The sequence below is a fragment of the Monodelphis domestica genome, chromosome 5 (genome assembly GCF_027887165.1).
Source record: "Monodelphis domestica isolate mMonDom1 chromosome 5, mMonDom1.pri, whole genome shotgun sequence".
Taxonomy (NCBI): Eukaryota; Metazoa; Chordata; class Mammalia; order Didelphimorphia; family Didelphidae; genus Monodelphis; species Monodelphis domestica.
In genome coordinates this window covers 101,917,406-101,938,023 of record NC_077231.1, presented here as the reverse complement: position 1 = coordinate 101,938,023, position 20,618 = coordinate 101,917,406, and the positions used below count along the sequence as shown (strand labels likewise).

The following is a 20,618-nucleotide window of genomic DNA, read 5'->3' as shown; positions in this document are numbered from 1 at the left end:
TACTTTAGAGGCAACTAGATAGCCCAGTGGATAGAGCAGTAGGCCTGAAGTCAGGAAGACCTGAATTCAAATCCAGCCTCAGACACTTCCTAGATATAGAACTTTGGACAAGTCACTTAACTCTATTTGTCTCAGTTTTCTCAATTGTAAAATGGGAATAATAATAGCACCTACCTCCTAATGATATTGTGAGGATTAATACTTACAAAGCTCTTTGTAAACCTTAAAGCATTCTATAAATGCTAGTTGTTGTCCTTATCTACTTCCCAATATGTCCTGAGGGTTAGTCATTCTCTTCCCAGTCCAGCTTGACTAACTTTTCAGAAAGTCCTAGATATCCACTTTTAAGGGAGTCATTGCATGATAAGCATCATGGCAGTGACCTACTGAAATCCAGGCCTTGCATGGGAGAGCTCTTCATGTACTAGACTAGGTTATACATGGGAGAAATGTTGCCAAAGTCTGATACTTCATCTTCAGATTGGCAGAATAATTTACAATGTTCTACATTTCTCATGTTGCAAACTCAGTTTGAGTCAAAGGCATGATAGATACCCAGCCTAGAATTGAATGTGATTTCTGGAGTCCTAGCTTCCAGGATTAGGTGAGTGATGGTCCACTGGTCCCTGCCCTGGTCAGACCTCATCTGGGCACTTGTGCTCTGTTCTGGTGACCACATTGTAATCAGTAACCATATGACTGCCACACAAGGGCCAACCGAATGGTAAAGGTTCTAGAGTTCAGTTGAAAGAAAAGAGGAGTTGTAGCCTAGAAAAGAGAGAGTAGAGCAGTGGTTCTTGACCTCTCTAATGCCATGACCCCACAATACACTTCCTCATGTTGCAGTGACCCCAAACCAAAAAATTATTTTGGTGGTTACTTCAAAACTGTAATTTTGCTACAGTTATGATTTGGAATGTAAATACCTGATATGCATTATGTATTCTCATTGCTACAAATCAAACATAATTTAAACATATTAATTAATCACAAAAACAATATTTAATTATATGTTGAGAAATATTAATCCAGCAGGAGGCAGCCTGAGTGCTGGGGCAGGAGGTAAGTCCTGCCTGGGGAGGGGGTCCACAGACGCTGCCTTCTTCTTCCTGTCATCTCCCTCCAGCTCGAGCTGAGGTTTCACTTTGCTGGGGTTACTCTGCTCTGTTATCTGCTCCAGGAGTTATCCGCTCCAGGACTCGTTCTTAACCCCTCTAGAACCAGTGCCAGGGTGCTCTCTCTGGGTCTCTCTTTGAGTTAGGTCTCCAGGCAACAGGGTAAATCCATCGCCCCTCATAGGGGGAGGGCTGCTGATAGGTAATTAATATTAGTACAATGTGCAGGCAGCAGGGTCCCTGTTCTTTCCAAGATCTTGCTGTAAAGTAGCTTGATTTCTCAGCAGCTAAAGCCATCAGAAATATGTATTTTCCGATGGCTTTAGGAGACCCCTGTGTTTTGGTCATTTGACCCCCACAGGGGTTGCGACCCACAGGTTGAGAACCGCTGGACTAGAGGATGAGTGGGAATAGGAGGCAGCTAGGTGGCACAATGAATGGAACTCCAAAGACTGGCATCAGGAAGATGTGAGTAGCCTCAGATACTATTAGCTGTATGACCCAGGGCAAGTCACTTAACTTCTGTTTGCCTCAGTTTTCTCATCTGTAAAATGGAGTTGATAATAATACCTCCTCTCCAGGGTTGCTCTGAGGATCAAGTGAGACTATTTGTAAAGTGTTTTTCACGCCTTATTATATTATTATGTTAGCACCAGTTATGATGATGGTAATGTTGTTGATGCTAGTTATCTTTATAGAACTGTCTGCAAGTACTTTGAAGGTGATTATGTGGAGGACTGGCTAGATTTACTCAATTTGAAAGAGGGCAGAGCTGGAGTACAGGTCAAAGTCGCAAAGAAACAAATTGAGGCCGGTGTTGGGAAAAACTTCCTAATGATGAGAACAGTGGAGCAGGCAACCTTTACAGTGGGAGAAAGGGATGTCTCCCTCCCTAGATGCTTGCAGGCCTGGAGGACCACTTCTGCACATGTCATAGAAGAGATCTCCTTCTGGTATCTGTGGGGTTCTTCCTTCCAAAAGGATCTAACTCTGACATTCCTAGAGAGGCTGAGAGAGGCTGACCTGCTTTTTTTCAGATTTCAATCTGTCAGAGATCATTTGAACTTAACCCTTTTTTTTTTGTCATTGGTGAGTAGTTGACTCTGTGACCCTGTTTAAGGTTTTCTTGGTAGATGCTAAAATGGTTTACCATTTCCTTCTCTGGCTCATTTTATAGATGAGGAAACTGAGGCAAACAGGGGAAAGTGACTTGTCCAAGGTCACACAGCTAGGAAGTGTCTGAGGCTGAATTTTGAATTCCTGAGGATGTCTTCCTGACTCTAGGCCCTGACCCTCCTGTGCTCTATGCATTGAACCACCTTACTACCCTAACATTTATTTACATTATGCCTTCCCATTACAAAGTGCTTTGTCTCCATTTTCCAATTTGAATCTCCTTACAAACTGGTGAGCTAAGATGTGCAAAGGTTACCAACTGTGTTTTAACAAATGAGGAAACTGAGGCTCAGATTAAATGCCTTGGTCACCAGAGTACCCAGTTCTCAATAAATAGATTTGATTCTCAATGCAGATTTTCTGACTCTGAACCTAGAGCTCAGATTCTATCATAGTAACACACACAGTTTGCTTCTCTCAGGGTTTCTAGAATATTTATAAAAATACACATTCACTGACTTTGGGAGCAAGATATTTATCTCAGCACAGCTTGAGAAGTCCAGTTGAGCTCCAACTGTCCTGATCCCCACACCAGCCCAGGCTCTAGAGAATGGGGAACCATATGTTCCTGTCTGTGGTTTGGAAGGAGCTCTTGCAGGGCCACTGTTCATCTGCCTGCCCATTTTCAGCCAAGTAGCCCACCAACTGAACAGCCCAGGATTCCCCACCCATACTACTTTGTGGATGTGCCAACCTTGATGGGTTTAGCTCTTGCCCTTCTCATCAGACTCTCTGCTTCTCTTCTGCCTAATCTTCACTCTCTTTCTGTTTCCAGTAAGCTGTTAGGGGGCGGAATTGAGAGCATGGCAATTACAGAAGCTTTTGGGGGTGAGCGAAACCTTAATATTTTGGTATGACCAAGCTGGGAGGGGCCCTAGAACAGAGACTCCAGCAACTGGGGAGGAAGGGCCTTGGAAAAGTGGATTAACAAGGCTGGGATTCTAGAGTGAGAACCTCCAGAACTGGGGGAGGAAGGGCAGTAGATCAGAAAATAACAGGACTGGGAGGGGCTTTCTAGGTATTTAATAAAGAAAACAAAACTTTTTTCATTAGTTTCTCTTTCTTTCCCAGAATTTAGAACAGGAAAAACCCAGCTTTCTCACACCCTCTGTGGTAAGTATGTGTCTTTCTACCACACCTGGGACCATCTTGATTTCAAGAAAAGAAACCTTACAAAATCCTTCTTTGTCAGACTGCATCCTGGTTTTTGGTTCAGAAAATCTGTTCAACATAAATATCATGTCCCTAGCAAATTTCTTCCACAGTGGCCATTCCTCCCATCTGAGCCTCCCCATGGACCAGAAGGAGGAATGCCCCCTGACATGAGCCCGCTCTTCCTGCATCTCCTCAGGCCCATATCAACACCAGTGATCTGTCATAATCATTTGGCAATGTCCTCTCTCTGAGGTTCACCTAAAGCCAATCCATCCCCCTTTCTCTGACATCAACTGGCCTCTCTGCCAGCCTCCTGTCTTCCTCAAAAACCCGAGCACCTAGCTCACAGCCCCTGCCATCATTGCCCATCCCACAGTGATGAAATGACAGGTCTCTGAAGTCTTGGAGAAATAAGTTAATTAAGTTAAGAAGGAATCTACATAAAGATTGTTGAGGTAATGCATGAAGTAATAAATAATCTTTAGGAATTATTAATAGCAAAAAGGCATAGAGGATGGACTGAAGAGGCCCACCAGGAGAACGTTAGGCTGATCTAGGAAATATGATTATCATCCAGTCTTGGGGGGTGGGCAGTAGAATTGAAATGGAAATTGAGGGGACCTTGAACATCTCAAAGTACACCCTCTTTAACCACTATTAAAAAATATGACTAGGGAGAACCATTTAAAATACAATGCTGTATTGAGAGAGAAATAGGGGGCACTGCCTCAAGCAATTGACCTAAGGTAACTGCCCACAAATTCCCTGGAAAATCCCTTATTTAGAGGAGAATACTGATACCATCATGCCTCCCTGAAGGGTTCATAACATTTTTACAAAAGTTGGAAACAAATTGTTAACTAGCTTTACAATGGCTAGTTGGACACATTCAAGCTAATTAACATCTTCAAGACATGGAGAATAGCCTTACAGTGGTACATTCAAGCATTTTAACATTTTAAAGAAATGATCAGGAAATTGGAGACAGATGCCAAGAGAAGAATTTGGGATTGGATTATCTGAGAAGGGCTGATGGTGAGGATCAGTCCAGCCATTGAGCTGGACCTCCTGGAAGAAGCTTCTGATACAATAGGAGAGACTTATAAGACAAGATTGGCACTTAAAATTCCATCATGACTTCTTTAGGGTCTAAGAAAAGTCTAGCCTGGTACTCCTGCCTCAGGCAAATTCCCAAACAAACTTCAAAAGACTGGATCCAAATTTGTTCTGGCTGGGTAACCTTGTAAGAGAAATGGATGAGGGGGACCAGCTTTTAGATATTAATAACTCCTAATAACTTGAGAATAACACACTAATTTCTCACTCCACACAAGGAACTAAAGAGAGAATATTTCAAAGGAAAAACTGATGGGACTTTGTGATTGACTATGGAAAATGAAGATAGAATATGTTCATTAGGAATCAAAAGTCTCAGAATCTGGGGTCATTGAGACAGGAGAGTTGGGAAGAAATGCTAGTTTGGGGCAAAAGACAGGATTTTGATTTTCAGTTCATAGAATTCAATTTATTTCTTATTTTAAACCTCTACCTTCTGTCTTAGTATCAGTTCTAAGACAGAACATGGTAGAGCCTAGGCAATCAGGGTTAAGTGATTTGCCTGGGGACACACAGCTAATCAATGTCTTGAGGGCAAATTTGAATCCAACTTCTCCTGACTCCAGGCCTGGCACTCTATCTACTGTGCACCAGGCTGCCCTGAGAGTTCAGTTAATAAGTTTATCTTTTCCCTTCATCTTAGTGATTAAACAATTAGGAATTTGTTCCTATATATATAATATATAATTAGGAATTTGTTTCCTAAAAAACCTCAAACCCCAGTGGTAACTGTAGAATCATTATGAGAGATAATGAGACATAGTAGAGGGAGAGCTGACCTTGGTTACAGGAAGATTTGAGTTGAGTCCACAAACTGATTGGGTGACCCTGGGTAAGTCACTTCACTCCTCAGTGCCCTAGGTAGCTGTCTGACTAATGTACAGATCCTCTTTAAAGGAGGGAGTGTCCTTACCTGGGAGTTTCTATAGCTCTAAAATAACAGGTTTGATCACTGTCCTTAATGTCTTCCACCAGAGTTTCCCTCTTGGCTGCCTCCACCTCGTGGAGGTGACATGACCCTGTTTGCTGGGAGGCTCCCCTCCCTCTAGGCCTGTGATGGTGAACCTATGACACATGTGTCAGCACTGACACATGTAACCATTTTCTATGACACACAGACACATGTGGCTGCATACAGAGAAGTATGGGGCCATAGGCCAAGAAGGGTGGGGGGAGGGGGAGTGGGGGGGGGGGAGAAGAGGTTCTCAAAGTGAGGAGTTTGGGCGAATTTTAACACACCAAGCTTTAGAGGTTGCCCATCACTGCTCTAGGCTCTAGAGCAGCATTGGCAAACCTTTTAGAGATCATGTGCCCAAACTGTACCTTTAAGCTGTCTGTGAGGCACCCCTCACCCAATTATCCCAGGCAGGGGAGGGAAGAAATGTTCACATTGGGCGGAAGGGCAGAGCATGTGAACATTGTCTCCAGGTACAGTGGAGAGGGGAAACAGAGCAGCCCCCTCCTGCACACCAGGTACACGTTCCATGTCTTCACCAACATGATTTCAGAGGCTTCCATCTTTGCCTCCTTGACAGACTCTATCTCTTGTTTGAGGATTGGCCTGGCCTAGGAAAGAGGCCCATCTCCCAGGTGGCCTCGAGGATGTGTTTTCTGGCCAAAACTGACTAGGTCAGAGAGGGTGGTGCTTGATTAAGAGAGAGTGGCTGAGTAGAAAATCTTAGAGAAGTTCTGGATTCAAATTTGGCCTCAGACACTTCCTATCTGGGTGACCCTGGGCAAGTTACTTAACCCCTATGGTTGAGCCCTGACTGCTTTTCTGCTTTAGAACCAATATACAGTATTTGTTGTGGGGGGCTTGAGTTGAACCCCTAGGGTTTGGGAAGGATGCATTTTGCAAGAATGCAAGACTCCGAAACTAAGCTGAAAAATAAAAAGAGACATTTATTAATTTAGAAGGTAATGTTGAATCTGGCCAGGAGGACAGCATAGGTGGAAGACTGCCCCCTAAGTGGAGCAGAATGAGCGGAAAAGCTGCTCCTTGGGAGGATAGTATGGATGGAAAAGCCATCAATTCTAGGGATTTTATACTCTACAACAGTGAGGACTTGACTGTGTCACAGGACTCCAAGGTGGTGTGCACTGGAGTAAGGGGTGCGGGGGGTGGGCTTGCCTGAAGGCATAGAGAGTGGCCCTCATAGTTTGGAGGATAGATGGATGTCTGAGATACAACTTGATGATATCAAGGAGGTGTATCTGTCCATCTGTCCATCTCAAATCTAAAGGACAATCTAGGGAGGATGATCATCTCAGGGTCGATGTTTTGGGTTAGGAGTCACCAGGATGTAAGGGAGCAAAGGAATTTCCCTGCTTACAGTTTGCCTGAGTTTTGGGGGTACAATGCCCATGCCAGTATTGATTCCAGGATGGAAGGTAAGGGTTAAAAAGAAAAAAAGAGGGAGATCTAAGTACCCACTCTAGCAGGATGGCACTGAGTTCAGTGATGTGATATATATATTGATTGCCCTATTTAAGACAGTTCCAGGGCATGATTTTCTGCTTTAAGTATTAGTCACAGGTAGATAATTAGTAATGGAGAAATACTGCTTTTCCAGGGTAGCAAGCTCTGAAAGCCTCCCCTTCCCAAGTGAGAGGGCCTGAGGTTCCAGCAGAAGACTGCAGCACCACCAAAGGCCTTCTCTGTAGAAACTAGGAGATTGAGGTCCTTAGTAAAACTTAGTGAAGGATAAAAATCCCATTTCAAAAAGTAAAATTCGTATTTCCTATTGAACTCTTTGTATGAATGTAATTTGCTCTAAATTTGGCGCCCAGTATTCATCTTTGTTCTTGGTTTTCTCTTGTACTCCAGTGACAGCTCAGCTTCCAGGAACGGGAGGTTATCCAGGAGGAAAGATCATCTTCATCGATACGGAAAATACTTTGTAACCTTTTTTATACTTATCTCCACTACTAGTATAATTCGGAAGGGTGGCCATGCCTTAAGAAGGAGCTATATGATTGGAAATGTCTTATACCTGTAATCTTCCCACTTATTCCAGGCAGCAGGTAACAGTAGGTAAAGCCAGGGAGATATGATCACTGGCCATGTCCCTCTGAACCCCAAACAGCCGTTCTTTTCATACTGGGAAATTCCTGTTGCAGTGACAGAAGGTATAGTCCAGAAGAAGTAATGGGAAGTGCTAATATTGCCTGCTCCTGCCTCTGATACAGATATTGGACTGTCTCTGAGGTCTTTAACCCTTTTGGAGCTTTCCCATTCACCTTTTAGAAAGTCGGGTGCAGGAAAGATCCTCCTCATTGCCATGTTCACCTGTCCCTGCCTTGCTGGCTCTTTTCATATTTGCCTTATACCTCCTTGGGTAACCAGTGTGATCATGGAAGCCCTGACCTGCCGTGTCTGGGCAAGTGAACACTGCCCACAAAGCTTGGCCCACTTTCTTTGGCCACATCCATGGAAGGTGACCTGAACCAGAAAACCTGGGAGTTTCCCTAATTATCCTGCTTGTCATGCAGACACCGAGGTCCAAAGACCCAGAGGTTCTGGGACTTTGCATTAAATGTCAGAGCCCCAAGACAGGGTACTGTCTTGGCCACAAACTAAAAGTCAGGCCTACCTCCCATGTGGTACCTTGTACCTGCCATCCAGACCAACCTCAGGGACTTTTGTGGGCTCCCAGAGGCCATCTGGTCCAAGTCCTTTATGTTACAGAGGAGAGGACAAGAAACCATGTAGACAAACCACTCTGCTCACCTTAAAGGGAAAAGGGGGACTTGATTCATGAGAACTGGGAAAATTCTGACAATAGAGCAGTCTCTGCATTTCTAATCAAAGGACCTAGTTTCTCCATAAAACAACCTCTGTTCCCACAGGGGGCCTTCAAGGCCCTTTTAAAGAATCATTAATGATTGAATGCTGGCTGCTGTACAGGTATACAAGGACTCATTGATTTCCTCACTTCTCTCTGCAACTTTTCATTACTATGGACTTCCTCTAGAGATGAAAGAAACTTAGTTTAGGCCAAAGTGCCTAGGAGTGGGAGGCAAAGACCCCAGTCCTGAACCCTAGCTCTACCAATGTGCCCACCCTCTTGGCACTCGTCTGGATGGACCTCAAAGGGATCCTCCCCTCTAAAGCTGTGACCCAAAAGTGGAGCAGTGTTTAGTCAGGGAACCTGAATGGGAATCGCACCCTTACTTCTTACAACCACTTAGAACCCATGTGATTATGGATAAGTCATGCCCCCCTTTCTAGGTCTCAGTTTCCTCATATGAAAAATTAGACTGATCTCTGAGATCCTTTCTAGCTATAAATAACATGACCCTGGGACAGCAAAATGGTACAATGGATAGAGCATCAGGTGTGGAGTCAGGAGGATCTGGGTTCTTATTGGGATTCCAATCTGGCCTCAGCTATATGACCCTAGGCAAGCCATCTAACCCCATTTGCCTAGCCCTTGCCCTCCTGTCTTAGAGCATTTCTAGGACAGAAGATAAGGGTTTTTAAAAATGAAGAAATAAATACATGATCCTATAAATGTCAAATGTGCAAGTATGAGCCCCACAAAAAGGCCAGGAGGAAGAACCATTGTGAGCCAGGAAAGGCAAGAGACCTGGGTTCAAATCCTTTCTCCACCTCTTAGCTGTGTCCTTGGACAGGCTCTTAGATAGAGAGGTGCTTCCTGCTTCTTGCACTGAGGAGCCATCTCTCTGAATTTCACTCTGATGCTTCTCTGATCCACTTAGATTTTCTTTCTGCCTCACTTTGTCTTGATTTCCCGGCTCCTTAATTCTGACCTGGGGTAGCCGTCCAGACCGTCTTCGAGACATTGCTGACCGCTTTAATGTAGACCACAATGCTGTCCTGGACAACGTACTCTATGCCCGTGCTTATACCAGTAAGAGCCTTATCTTCCCAGGGCCGGAGCTGTGTAGCTTTGGGTAAAGCAGTCAGTCTCTCTGGGCTTCCATGTCTTCATCTGTAGGTAAACTAATAACTACATTCTCTCCCTCCAGAGTGATGAGAAGGGGGCTAGATAACAATGTTGTTCTGCTTGTCCCTTGGGAACAGAGCTAGAGCCAGAAGGGGAAGTGGCCCAGAGACAGTTTGAAGGAAAAACATCCTTATGCTTAGAGCTGGCCCAAAATAGAATGGCCTGCCCTGAGTTAGGTGTGTTACCCTCACCAAGGTCTTAAAGCAAAGGAGGAATGTCTGCTTGGAAGGATCCTACAGAACAGGAGTTTTTGACCCCTGGTGAATCATGGGGGCAAAATGAAATGTGGAAGCCAGTTGGACCCCTTCAATAGCCACAATGACCCAAGACCTTTTGGATAAGCTGGATTGAAATTCAGCCCTCAGAATCTGTTTAAAAAACAAATAAGATAACCAGCCCAGGTTCAAAAACCCAGTCCTAGCAGGAATTCTTATTCTGGGATGGGTGAGACCAGATGATGTGACCCTTCCAGCACTGCAATTCTGAGATTTCATCAAGAATGATAAGTGACCTTGATGTCACACTTCCAGGCAGGCTGCCTCCCCCAAGGAGATGTGAGCTATTATTATTCCAAATTTGGCAGCACTCATTCACCCCATGAGTTGGTACAGCCAAGAGAACTCTCTCCTTGAGAAGGTTGAGACCACTTAGGCACCTTTTTTTGAGTCTCAATTTTCTCCTCTGTGAAATGGGAAATAAGGGCCCTTGCACCAAAAATGCTTTGTAAATGTTCCATCAGATTGGAAATGGGAATCATTGTCCTTTCTTGTACTTAGCATGTAGTAAGAGCTTTAAAAAGCTTGTAAATTGAGAGACTTTGAATTGGCTCTACAAGCTGACATAGCTGGTAGGGCTTGTTGCCCTCTCCCCCATGTTCTTCTGGCCAGGCCCAGAATTTTAATGTCAGATATTAAAAGGCTCCCAAACAGTTTCTGCCCCTTGAAGTAGTAAGTGTCCTCAACTTTCTTTTTGAACAATGTGGCTTCTGTTGCCAGTGCAGAGGCCAAGATGCCCCAGATTCCCAGAGTGGGTCCGATTCTCCTGTCCCTGTTGGCTGCTCCTAGATTCTGAGACATTCCCTCTGTCTTTGTCACTAGGTGAACATCAGATGGAGCTGCTTGACTATGTGGCTGCCAAGTTCCATGAGGAAGCTGGCGTCTTCAAACTTTTGGTACTGATTGCTCTGGAAGCCATTCCCTGGAACTGGCCATTAGCCCTCATCCCAGGGACTCATTCTTCCTTTTCTGCTTATTCTTTCACTGTCCATCCCAACCCTGCAGATCATCGATTCAATAATGGCACTCTTCCGTGTGGATTTCAGTGGTCGAGGGGAATTAGCTGAGAGGCAGCAGAAACTGGCCCAGATGTTATCTCGACTTCAGAAGATATCAGAAGGTGGGCAATCCTTCAGGCCAAGAAGGGTCAATTCATTCTTCATCTCTGGGCCTTGGGTTCTTCTGTAAAATCAGAATGTTGTGGGGTTTAGAGGTGAACCCCTGGGGTTTGGGAAGGATACCTTTTGTAAGAATGCAAGATTCCAAAACTTGGCTTAAAAATAAAAAGACAAATTTATTGATTTGGAAAGTAATGTTGAATCTGGTCAGCAGGCAGCAAAGGTGGAAGCCTGCCTCCTAGGTGGAACATGGGTGGAAAAGCTGCTCCTTGGGAGGACAGCAAGACAGCATGAGTGGAGCAACCTGGGAGGCTGCTCCATTCTGGGGTTTTTATATTCTACAGCAGTGGGGACATGACTCTGGAGCAAGGGTTTGGGGGCAGCAGGTTTCCCTGAAGGCATGGAGTGGTTCTCATGATTTGGAAGGCAAATGGATGAGGTGTATCTTTGTCCTCAAATCAATGGGACAATCAAAGGAGGATAATCCTGTCAGGGTCAGATGTTTTGGATTGGGAGTCAGAGGGTGTAAGGGAGCAAAGGAATTTCCCTGATAATAGTTTGCCTGAGTTTCTAGGGGTAAAATGCCCATGCCAAGAGGATCCACTGGGCCATACATATCACGACAGCTAACAGCTAACATTGGCTCACAAAGTCCTTTCCATGTGTTAGTCGAGTTTTACTGCCTTAATTACTCTAAGCTCTAAATCTGTGTCTTGCCAGAATAGCATTGCAATAATAGATTACCTGTATATTGTGCTTAAAGCTTGCAAATTACTCTGTCAGGTAGTTAGATTTTTTGTAAATGGGGAAATAGGAGCTTGGAGAAATTAAACTAGAAAGTATACAAAGCGAGATTTGAATAGAGGCCCCTCCTGCCCTGTTAATATTTCCCCATGAAGGATCATTCCACTATGTTTACCAGGGAGATTCTCATAGGCTAAGTAAGAACCTAAACCTAGGGGAATGATGCCACTGTCCCAAACTTCTCAGATTCCCTATCCAGTTTCTCTGGAGTCTAAGGTAGATTTCCTCCATAGGAGTCCGGTGCCTTTTAAAAAATAAACACTTTTAAAAATAAAACAAAAACAAAAACAGAGGGGGTACCTCTTTCACATTGAAACCAATATACAGTATTGAGTCTAAAATGGAAGGTAAGGGTTTTTTTTTTTTTAATTTTATTTAGTCAATTTAGAACATTATTCCTTGGTTACAAGAATCATATTCTATCCTTCCCTCCCCTTCCCTCACCCCTCCTGTAGCTGACTTACACAGGTAATACCCAGTGGACTATAGCAAGTCCACTGGGTATTACCTGTGATCCTGATCAGAACCTATTTCCATGTTGCTGATGTTTTCACTAGGCTGATCATTTAGAGTCTATATTCCCAATCATATCCCCTCAACCCATGTATTCAGGCAGTTGTTTTTCTTCTGTGTTTCTACTCCCACAGTTTTTCCTCTGAATGTGGAGAGTGGTTTTTCTCATAGATCTCTCCAGGTTGTTCAGGATCACTGCATTGCCACTAATGGAGAAGTCCATTACATTCGATTGTACCACAGTGTATCAGTCTCTGTGTACAATGTTCTCCTGGTTCTGCTCCTTTCACTCTGCATCAATTCCTGGAAGTCGTAGCATCCCAAGCATATTCACATCTATGAAATATAAATGACTGTATGGCTACTGTGTCTCCAAGCATAAGGTTATACCAATGAGGTTTGTGAATGTAACCTTGAACTGGCCATGCGGTCCTTGGCTAAGACAAACTCATTAACATGCTCGGACTCAATTCCCGGGAAAAGTGCGGTTTGCAATCTACACGCCCAAAGGTGTTCCCTCTACCTTGCCACCCAATCTTAAGTGTCTAAACTTTGTGATGTGGCTCCTACGTGCTTGGGAGTACCGCCCAAGCAGGACAGGAATAAATTCAGAGGCAAACCCATGAACTTCCTCTTGGCTCTTGGCCTTTCTCCCTTTCATGGAGCTCCACTGGGCTCCTTGATGACTATGTCTCTCTCTCCTCTTGACCTTCTCCTTCCCTGAGGCTGTAACCATCTCGGCCTGCATTCCCTATCTTAATCTCCTCATCCACCTTGTGTTCCTTTGTATTCATACTCTCCTATCAAAGGGAGTATCATAGGGATTGCCTGCCCTATCCAACCACTGACTTGTCCCTGTTTTTCATTTCCACCCTGGTTCTCGGTTCCTACCTCTCCTCGGGTCCCATCACAAAGGTGAGCCCCTTCCCTTGTGGGACCCTGCTGGTCAGGGAGGTCCATTAAGGAAAACCCCACAGAAGTCATTCCAGTTCACATGGGATTCCTCCAGTTTATTATTCCTTTGAGCACAATAGTATTCCATCACCAACATTATTCAGCCATTCCCCAATTGAAGGACATTCCCTAATTTTCCAAATTTTTGCCACCACAAAGAGCTCAGTTATGAATATTCTTGTACAAGTCTTTTTTCCTTATTATCTTTTTGGGATACAAACCCAGCAGTGCTATGACTGGATCAAAGGTCAGACAGTCTTTTAGTGCCCTTTGGGCATAGTTCCAAATTGCCCTCCAGAATGGTTGGATCAATTCCCAACTCTACCAGCAATGCATTAATGTCCAGACTTAGCCACATCTCATCTAACATTCATTACTTTCCTTTGCTGTCATGTTAACCAATCTGCTAGGTGTTCAGAGTTCTTTTGATTTGCATCTCTCTGAATATAAGAGATTTAGAACACTTTTTCATGTGCTTATTAATTATAGATATAATATAAATATAAATATATAATAAATAGATTTCTTTAACTAAAAATTGCCCATTCATATCCCTTACCCACTTATGAATTGGAGAATGGCTTGATTTTTTGTACAATTGATTTAGCTCCTTATAAATTTGAATAATTAGACCTTTGTCTGAGGTTTTTGTTATGAAGATTGTTTCCCAATTTGTTGCTTCCCTTCTGATTTTAGTTACATTGGTTTTGTTTGTACAAAAACTCTTTAATTTGATGTAATCAAAATTATTTATTTGACATTTTGTGATTTTTTTTTCTAACTCTTGCTTGGTTTTAAAATCTTTCCTTTCCCAAAGATCTGACATGTAAACTATTCTGTGTTCACCTAATTTACTTATAGTTTCCTTCATTATGTTCAAGTCATTCACCCATCTGAGTTTATCTTGGTGTAGGGTGTGAGATGTTGATCCAAACCTAATCTCTCCCATACTGTCTTCCAATTTTCCCATTAGTTTTTGTCATATAGTGGATTTTTGTCCCCAAAGCTTAGATCTTTGGGTTCATCATAGACTGTCTTGCTGAGGTCACTTACCCCAAGTCTATTCCACTGATCCTCCTTTCTGTCTCTTAGCCAGTACCAAATAGTTTTGATGACCACTACTTTATAGTATAGTTTGAGATCTGGTACTGCAAGGCCACCTTCCTTCGCATTTTTTTCATTATTTCTCTGGGTATCCTTGATCTTTTGTTCTTCCAAATGAACTTTATTATGTTTTTTTCTAATTCAGTGAAAAAGTTTTTTGGTAGTTCGATGGGTATGGCACTAAATAAGTTTGGGTACGATGGTCATTTTTGTTCTGTTAGCTCATCCTACCCATGAGCAGTTAATGTTTTTCGAATTGTTTAGATCTAGTTTTAATTGTGCGGAAAGTGTTTTGTAGTTGTATTCATATAGTTCCTGTGTATGTCTTGACAGATAGAATCCAAAGTATTTCATATTGTCTAGGGTGATTTAAAATAGAATTTCTCTTTCTAATTCTTGCTACTGACATGTGTTGGAGATATATAGAAATGCTGATGATTTATGTGGGTTTATTTTGTATCCTGCAACTTTGCTAAAGTTGTTGATTATTTCCACTGGCGTTTTAGTTGATTCTCTAGCATTCTTTAAGTAGACCATCATGTCATCCACAAAGAGTGATAGCGTGGTCTCCTCATTGCCAATTTTAATATCTTCAATTTCTTTTTCTTCTCTAATTACAACTGCTAGTGTTCCTAGTACAATGTTAAATAATAGAGTTGATATTGGGCATCCTTGTTTCACTCCTGATCTTATTGGGAATGCATCTAGTTTATCCCCATTGCAGATGATGTTGGCTGATGGTTTTAGATACTGTTTACTATTTTTAGGAAAGGACCTTCTATTCCTATACTTTCTAGTGTTTTCAATAGGAATGAGTATTGCATTTTGTCAAAGCCTTTTTCTGTATCTATTGAGATAATCATGTGATTTTTGTTGGTTTGCTTGTTGATATGGTCAATTATGTGGATGGTTTTCCTAATATTGAACCATCCTTGCATTCCTGGTATAAATACCACCTGATCATAATGAATAACCCTTGTGATGACTTGCTGGAGTCTTTTTGCTAGTATTCTATTTAAGATTTTTGCATCTTATATTCATTAAGGAGATTGGTCTATAGTTTTCTTTCTCTGTTTTTTTGACCTGCCTGGCTTTGGAGTCAGTACCATATTTGTGCCATAAAAGGAATTTGGTACAACTCCCTCTTTGCTTATTATGTCAAATAGTTTGTATAATATTGGGATTAGTTGTTCTTTGAATGATAGAATTCACTTGTGAATTCTTCAGGCCCTGGGGATTTTTTCTTAGGGAGTTCTTTGATGGCTTGTTAATTTCTTTTTCTGATATGGGATTATTTAAGAATTCTATTTCTTCTGTTAATCTATGCAATTTATATTTTTGTAAATATTCATCCATATCACCTTGATTGCCATATTTTTTGCCATATAATTGGGCAAAATAATTTTTAATGATTGCCTTAATTTCCTCTTCATTGGAGGTGAGGTATCCCTTTTCATCTATGATACTGTTAATTTGGTTTTCTTCTTTCCTTTTTTTTATTAGATTGACCAGTACTTTGTCTATTTTGTTTGTTTTTTCAAAATACAAGCTTCTAGTCTTATTTATTAGTTCAATAATTCTTTCACTTTCTATTTTATTAATTTCTTTCTTAATTTTTATGATCTTTAATTTAGTTTTCATCTGGGGATTTTTAATTTGTTTGCTTTCAAATTTTTTGATTTGCATGTCTAATTCATTGACCTCTGCCCTCCCTAATTTGTTAATGTATGAACTCAAGGATATAATTTTCCCCCTGACTACTGCTTTGGCTGCATCCCATAGATTTTGAAAGAATCCCTCATCATTGTCATTTTCTTCAATGAAATTAATTGTTTCTATGTTTTGTTCTCTAACTGATTTTGGAGAATCATATTATTTAATTTCCAATTAATTTTTGATTTGGCTCTTCATGTGCCCTTATTGATTATTATTTTTATTGCATTATGATCTGAAAAGGTTTCATTTATTATTTCTGCTTTTCTGCATTTGTTTGCCATATTTTTATGCCCTAGTACATAGTCAATCTTTGTGAATGTACCATGTCCTGCTGAAAAGAAGGTGTATTCCTTTTTGTCCTTGTTTATTTTTCTCCATATATCTATTAATTCTAATTTTTCTAAGATTTCATTCACATCTCTTACCTCTTTCTTATTTATTTTTTGATTCGATTTATATAAATTTGATAATGGTAAGTTCAGGTCTCCCCCTAGTATAGTTTTACTATCTATTTTTTCCTTCAACTTCACTAGTTTCTCCTTTAGAAATTTGGATGCTATACCATTTGGTGCATACATGTTGATTATTGATATTTCCTCATTGTCTATTGTGATAGTGAAATCACTTTTAAGGACTGGTATATACTAATTTAAGGTCACCAAGGAATTCAGCTATATAATTCCTAAATGAAACACTCAAGTCAGCTGCCAACTTTTTTTTATGATGTTTTAATTACAAACAGGAGGAAGAAATTATGAGAGAGAGAGAGAGAGAGAGAGAGAGAGAGAGAGAGAGAGAGAGAGAGAGAGAGAGAGAGAGAGAGAGAGAGAGAGAAGGAAAGAGGTTTTAAATACCCATTCTGCTCAGGCTGAGCCAAAGCAGGCTTTAAGGTCCTGGATAGCCAAGGCAAGGAAAGAGATCAGTCCTTATCACTCACGTGACCAATCTGGAGAAAAACAGTCCGCAGGCTCCTCCAACTCCAAGCACCAGCCTCCAACTGCCTTTAGCCCTCCTCACAGGAATTCCTGAGAACTCCAGAGGCTGTTCTCTCCCTCACTTCCTGCATCTCACATGTGCCAATGGTGGCTCTGGCTTGACCTAGGAACATCTAGAGGTCTGTCCTTTTTGCACATGTATGTTGAAGGCCATATTCTCAAATAATTAAATCTTGAGTTTTGCTGCAGCCCTTCCTAATCTTGTTACCCTGAGTAGGGTGGAGATTGTAGTTTCCAAGACCTGATTCTGTTATTCCAAGTATCTCTATTGTTATTGATCAGGAAATAGCTAAATCCCGTCTTCTAAGGAATGGTCTGAATAGGGTGGAGTAGTTTTGAAATTCACACTATACTGCCTTTTATCAGGATGTAGTCACCTTCCCTATCCCTTTTAATCAGGTCTATTTTTACTTTGGCTTTGTCAGATATCATGATATCTGCATATATTGCAACTCCTGCCTTCTTTCTATCAGTTAAGGCCCAATAGGTTTTCCTCCAAGCTTTAATTCTAACCTTGTGAGTGTCTACCCACCTCAAGTGTGTTTCTTGTAGACAACATATGGTAGAATTTTGGTTTCCAATCCACTCTCCTATTTGTTTTCATTTTATGGGTGAGTTCATCCCATTCACATTCAAAGTTATGGTTGACACTTGTGTATACCCCAGCATTTTGATATCCTTTCCTAGTTCTGTCCATTCTTCTTTTTCTATATCCTTTTAAGCCAGTGGTTTGCTTTTAATCAGTTCCCCTAATCCCCACCCTTAATATGCTTCCTTTTCTGCCCCCTCCCTTTTTGTTTCCTTCTTATTTCTTTAGGGTCTGTTAAGTTCCCTCCCCCCTCTCTTTCCCTACATTTTTGTACTCCCTGCCCCACTACCCCCCTTTGTTTTCTCTTCTCACTTTCCCTGTAAGGTAAGATAGAATTCAATACCCCAATGGATCTAGACACTCTTCACTCTCAGAAGTGATTTCACTGAGAGTAAGGTTTAAGTATTACCTATTAGCACTCTCTTTCTCTCCTTGTTATAAGAATATTCTTCCCCTCCCCTTCCCATGTGTATCTTTGTGTGATAAGGATTATCCTATTTATTTTATTTCTTATGTATCTCTTGGTGCCATCTTCAATTCCCCCCTCCCTTTTTCTTTTTTTGCATATCATCTTATAGCACTTATTACCCCAATCTCTTCCTGTGAATGATTCTTCTAATTACTATAATAGTGAATATAATTTTTGAGTTACAAATAACATTTTCCCCATATATCAATATAAATAATTTGATCTTATTGGAGCTCTTAAAGAAGAAAGTGTGAATACAAAAACATTTTTCTCCTTTTCCCTCTCTTTCTTATTTACCTTTTCATGTTTCTCTTGATCTTTGTGTTTGGATATCAAACTTTCCACTTAATTCTGGTCTTTTCTTTACAAATACTTGGAAACCTTCTATTTTGTTGAATTCCCATACTTTCTCCTGGAAGTATATAGTCAGTTTTGATGGATAGGTGATCCTTGGTTGAAGACCCAATTCTCTTGCCTTTCTGAATATCATATTCCAAGCCTTGAGGTCCTTTAGTGTGGAAGCTGCCAGATCTTGTGTAATCCTGATGGTGCTCCTTGGTATCTGAATTGTCTCTTTTTGGTATCTTATAGAATTTTCTCCTTAGCTTGGAAGCTCTTGAATTTGGCAATTACATTCCTGGGAGTTGTCTTTTGAGGATTTAGTGTAGAGGGTGTTCTATGAACTCTTTCAATGTCTATTTTGCCCCCTTGTTCAAGAACATCAGGGCAGTTTTCTTGGATAATTTCTTGTAGTGTGATGTCAAGATTTCTGTTTATTTCTGGGTTTTCAGGTAGACCAATGATTCTCAGATTGTCTCTCTGTGATCTGTTTTCCTGATCTATTATCTTGTCAATGAGATATTTTATGTTTTCTTCTATTTTGTCAGTCTTTTGACTTTGCTTTATTAATTCTTGCTGTTTTGCAAGATCATTGTCTTCCAGTTGCCTAATTCTGGTCTTTAAAGACTGGTTTTTCCTTTTTCGGTTTGGTCTATCCTGCTTTTCATGGCTTCCAGCTGTTTCTCCAATTGGGAGTTCTTGTCCTTTAAACTGTTATTTTCTCTTTGAACTGTTTCCCACTTTTCTTGCCAGACGGCTTCTATCTTTTTGATAAGCTCCAATTTCAATTCTTCAAGAGCTTGTGGACAATTTTCATTTTTGCAGGGAAGGTTTTGGTGCATTTATTTGTATTTCCTCTTCTATCCTCTGTAGCCTAGGTTTTTCCTCCATAAAAATTATCCAGTTTCAATCCGTTCTTCTTGTTTTTCTTGGTGTTGGGCACTGTTTGCCATCACTGTGGTGGTTTTTCAGAAATCTGAGTGAGATGGGCAGGCTCTCTGTGTATGGAGCTAAGGAGCAAGGATTTTGCCTGAGGCCAGCTCTCAAATTTCTGCAGCTTCTGCTGTTTGCTGCTCTTCTCTGTGCTATCTCCCCACAAGAACCCACAGTCTGCGCTCTTCAGCCTTTTGGGGTTTCAGGTCTAGATGCTCTCAGGGGTAGGCCTTTGTTGGTCTTAGTCAGCTTCCAAGGACCTAGAGATGCCCCTCATTCACTGTAGAGGTGCCCTTCGCTCACTCACTGATTCTAGCTCACACTGGCTCCGACTCCATAAGTGGGGTGGGGGAGGGTAGATCAACTCACGGTTTGGTGGGAGCTTTTTCACCCCCTTATAGTGTGGAAGTGCCCTAATCCCACATACCTTCAATGCTGCACCCTACTGTAGAGTCCCTTCGTTCATATGAATTTGGATTTTTTGGTCTTTTGAGGTAGTCCATATTGGTAGGTGGTGAGGAGAGGGAACGTCCTGCATCTAGACTGCTGCTATGTTTACCCGGAACTCTAAGGGTTTTTTAAATTAAAAAATAAACACTGAGGATGAAAATGGCCACCCAAAGATGCATTTATAAATAAAGACTTTGAATACAGATCCCATGTCCACAGAGAAGCAAAAAAGGTGCTGATGCTTAGATTTCTTGCTCAAGAAACAACAGTCCTAAACCCTGAAAAGTGAAACTTCAGTGGTCCTAGGTCTTGGCCCCTTTCCTTAGGTTTTTATTTTTGTTTCTTCTTGCAGAGTACAATGTGGCTGTGTTTGTGACCAATCAGATGACGGCTGATCCTGGAGCAACTATGACGTGAGCAATATTCCTTGGTCCTCTTCTTCCTCTGGTTTATAGTGGGAAAGTTAGTGGGTAGAAGGAAGAACAGTAAGGCTGATCACCTTACTCCAAGGAGCTGGGATTTTATTGGTAAGATCCCTGCTGTGGGAGGTCTCTCCTTCACTTTCTAGAAGGGCTAAGGGAGTTAATCTTCCACCTGCTGGCCCACTGCTGGGCCTCTCAGCCCTTTTCCAGGCTGGCTGGTCTTCAGGTCACCCACATGATGACCATCCCCTCACCAGGCTTGCCCTAGCAGATTGCTTCTGGAGCAAAGATTCTAAACCTACTTCCAGGCCTGGAGATGGGAGGTTCTGGGTTCACATCTGTCCTGTAATATTTAAAATAATTGGAGCCATAAACTGTGGCAGATAAAAGAGTGGTTGGCTTAAA

At 41.7% G+C, this 20,618-nt stretch overlaps 1 protein-coding gene and 1 long non-coding RNA gene across 2 annotated transcripts in view; one reads left to right on the top strand and one right to left on the bottom strand.

The window, feature by feature from the left end:
* Window positions 1-20,618, top strand: part of DMC1 (DNA meiotic recombinase 1) — a 69,041-nt gene that overhangs the window by 18,009 nt on the left and 30,414 nt on the right. The window contains exons 6-12 of the mRNA XM_001367892.4: window positions 3,067-3,119; window positions 3,363-3,404; window positions 7,390-7,462; window positions 9,345-9,436; window positions 10,630-10,703; window positions 10,813-10,927; window positions 20,144-20,204. Coding sequence (XP_001367929.1) covers window positions 3,067-3,119; window positions 3,363-3,404; window positions 7,390-7,462; window positions 9,345-9,436; window positions 10,630-10,703; window positions 10,813-10,927; window positions 20,144-20,204 — 510 coding nt within the window. The remainder of the gene's footprint in view (window positions 1-3,066; window positions 3,120-3,362; window positions 3,405-7,389; window positions 7,463-9,344; window positions 9,437-10,629; window positions 10,704-10,812; window positions 10,928-20,143; window positions 20,205-20,618) is intronic.
* Window positions 840-5,621, bottom strand: LOC130454538 (uncharacterized). Its single transcript, XR_008912150.1, has 3 exons — window positions 5,476-5,621; window positions 2,986-3,070; window positions 840-1,310 (listed from the first exon to the last, which is right to left on the bottom strand). It is a non-coding gene; the product is annotated as an uncharacterized LOC130454538 (long non-coding RNA).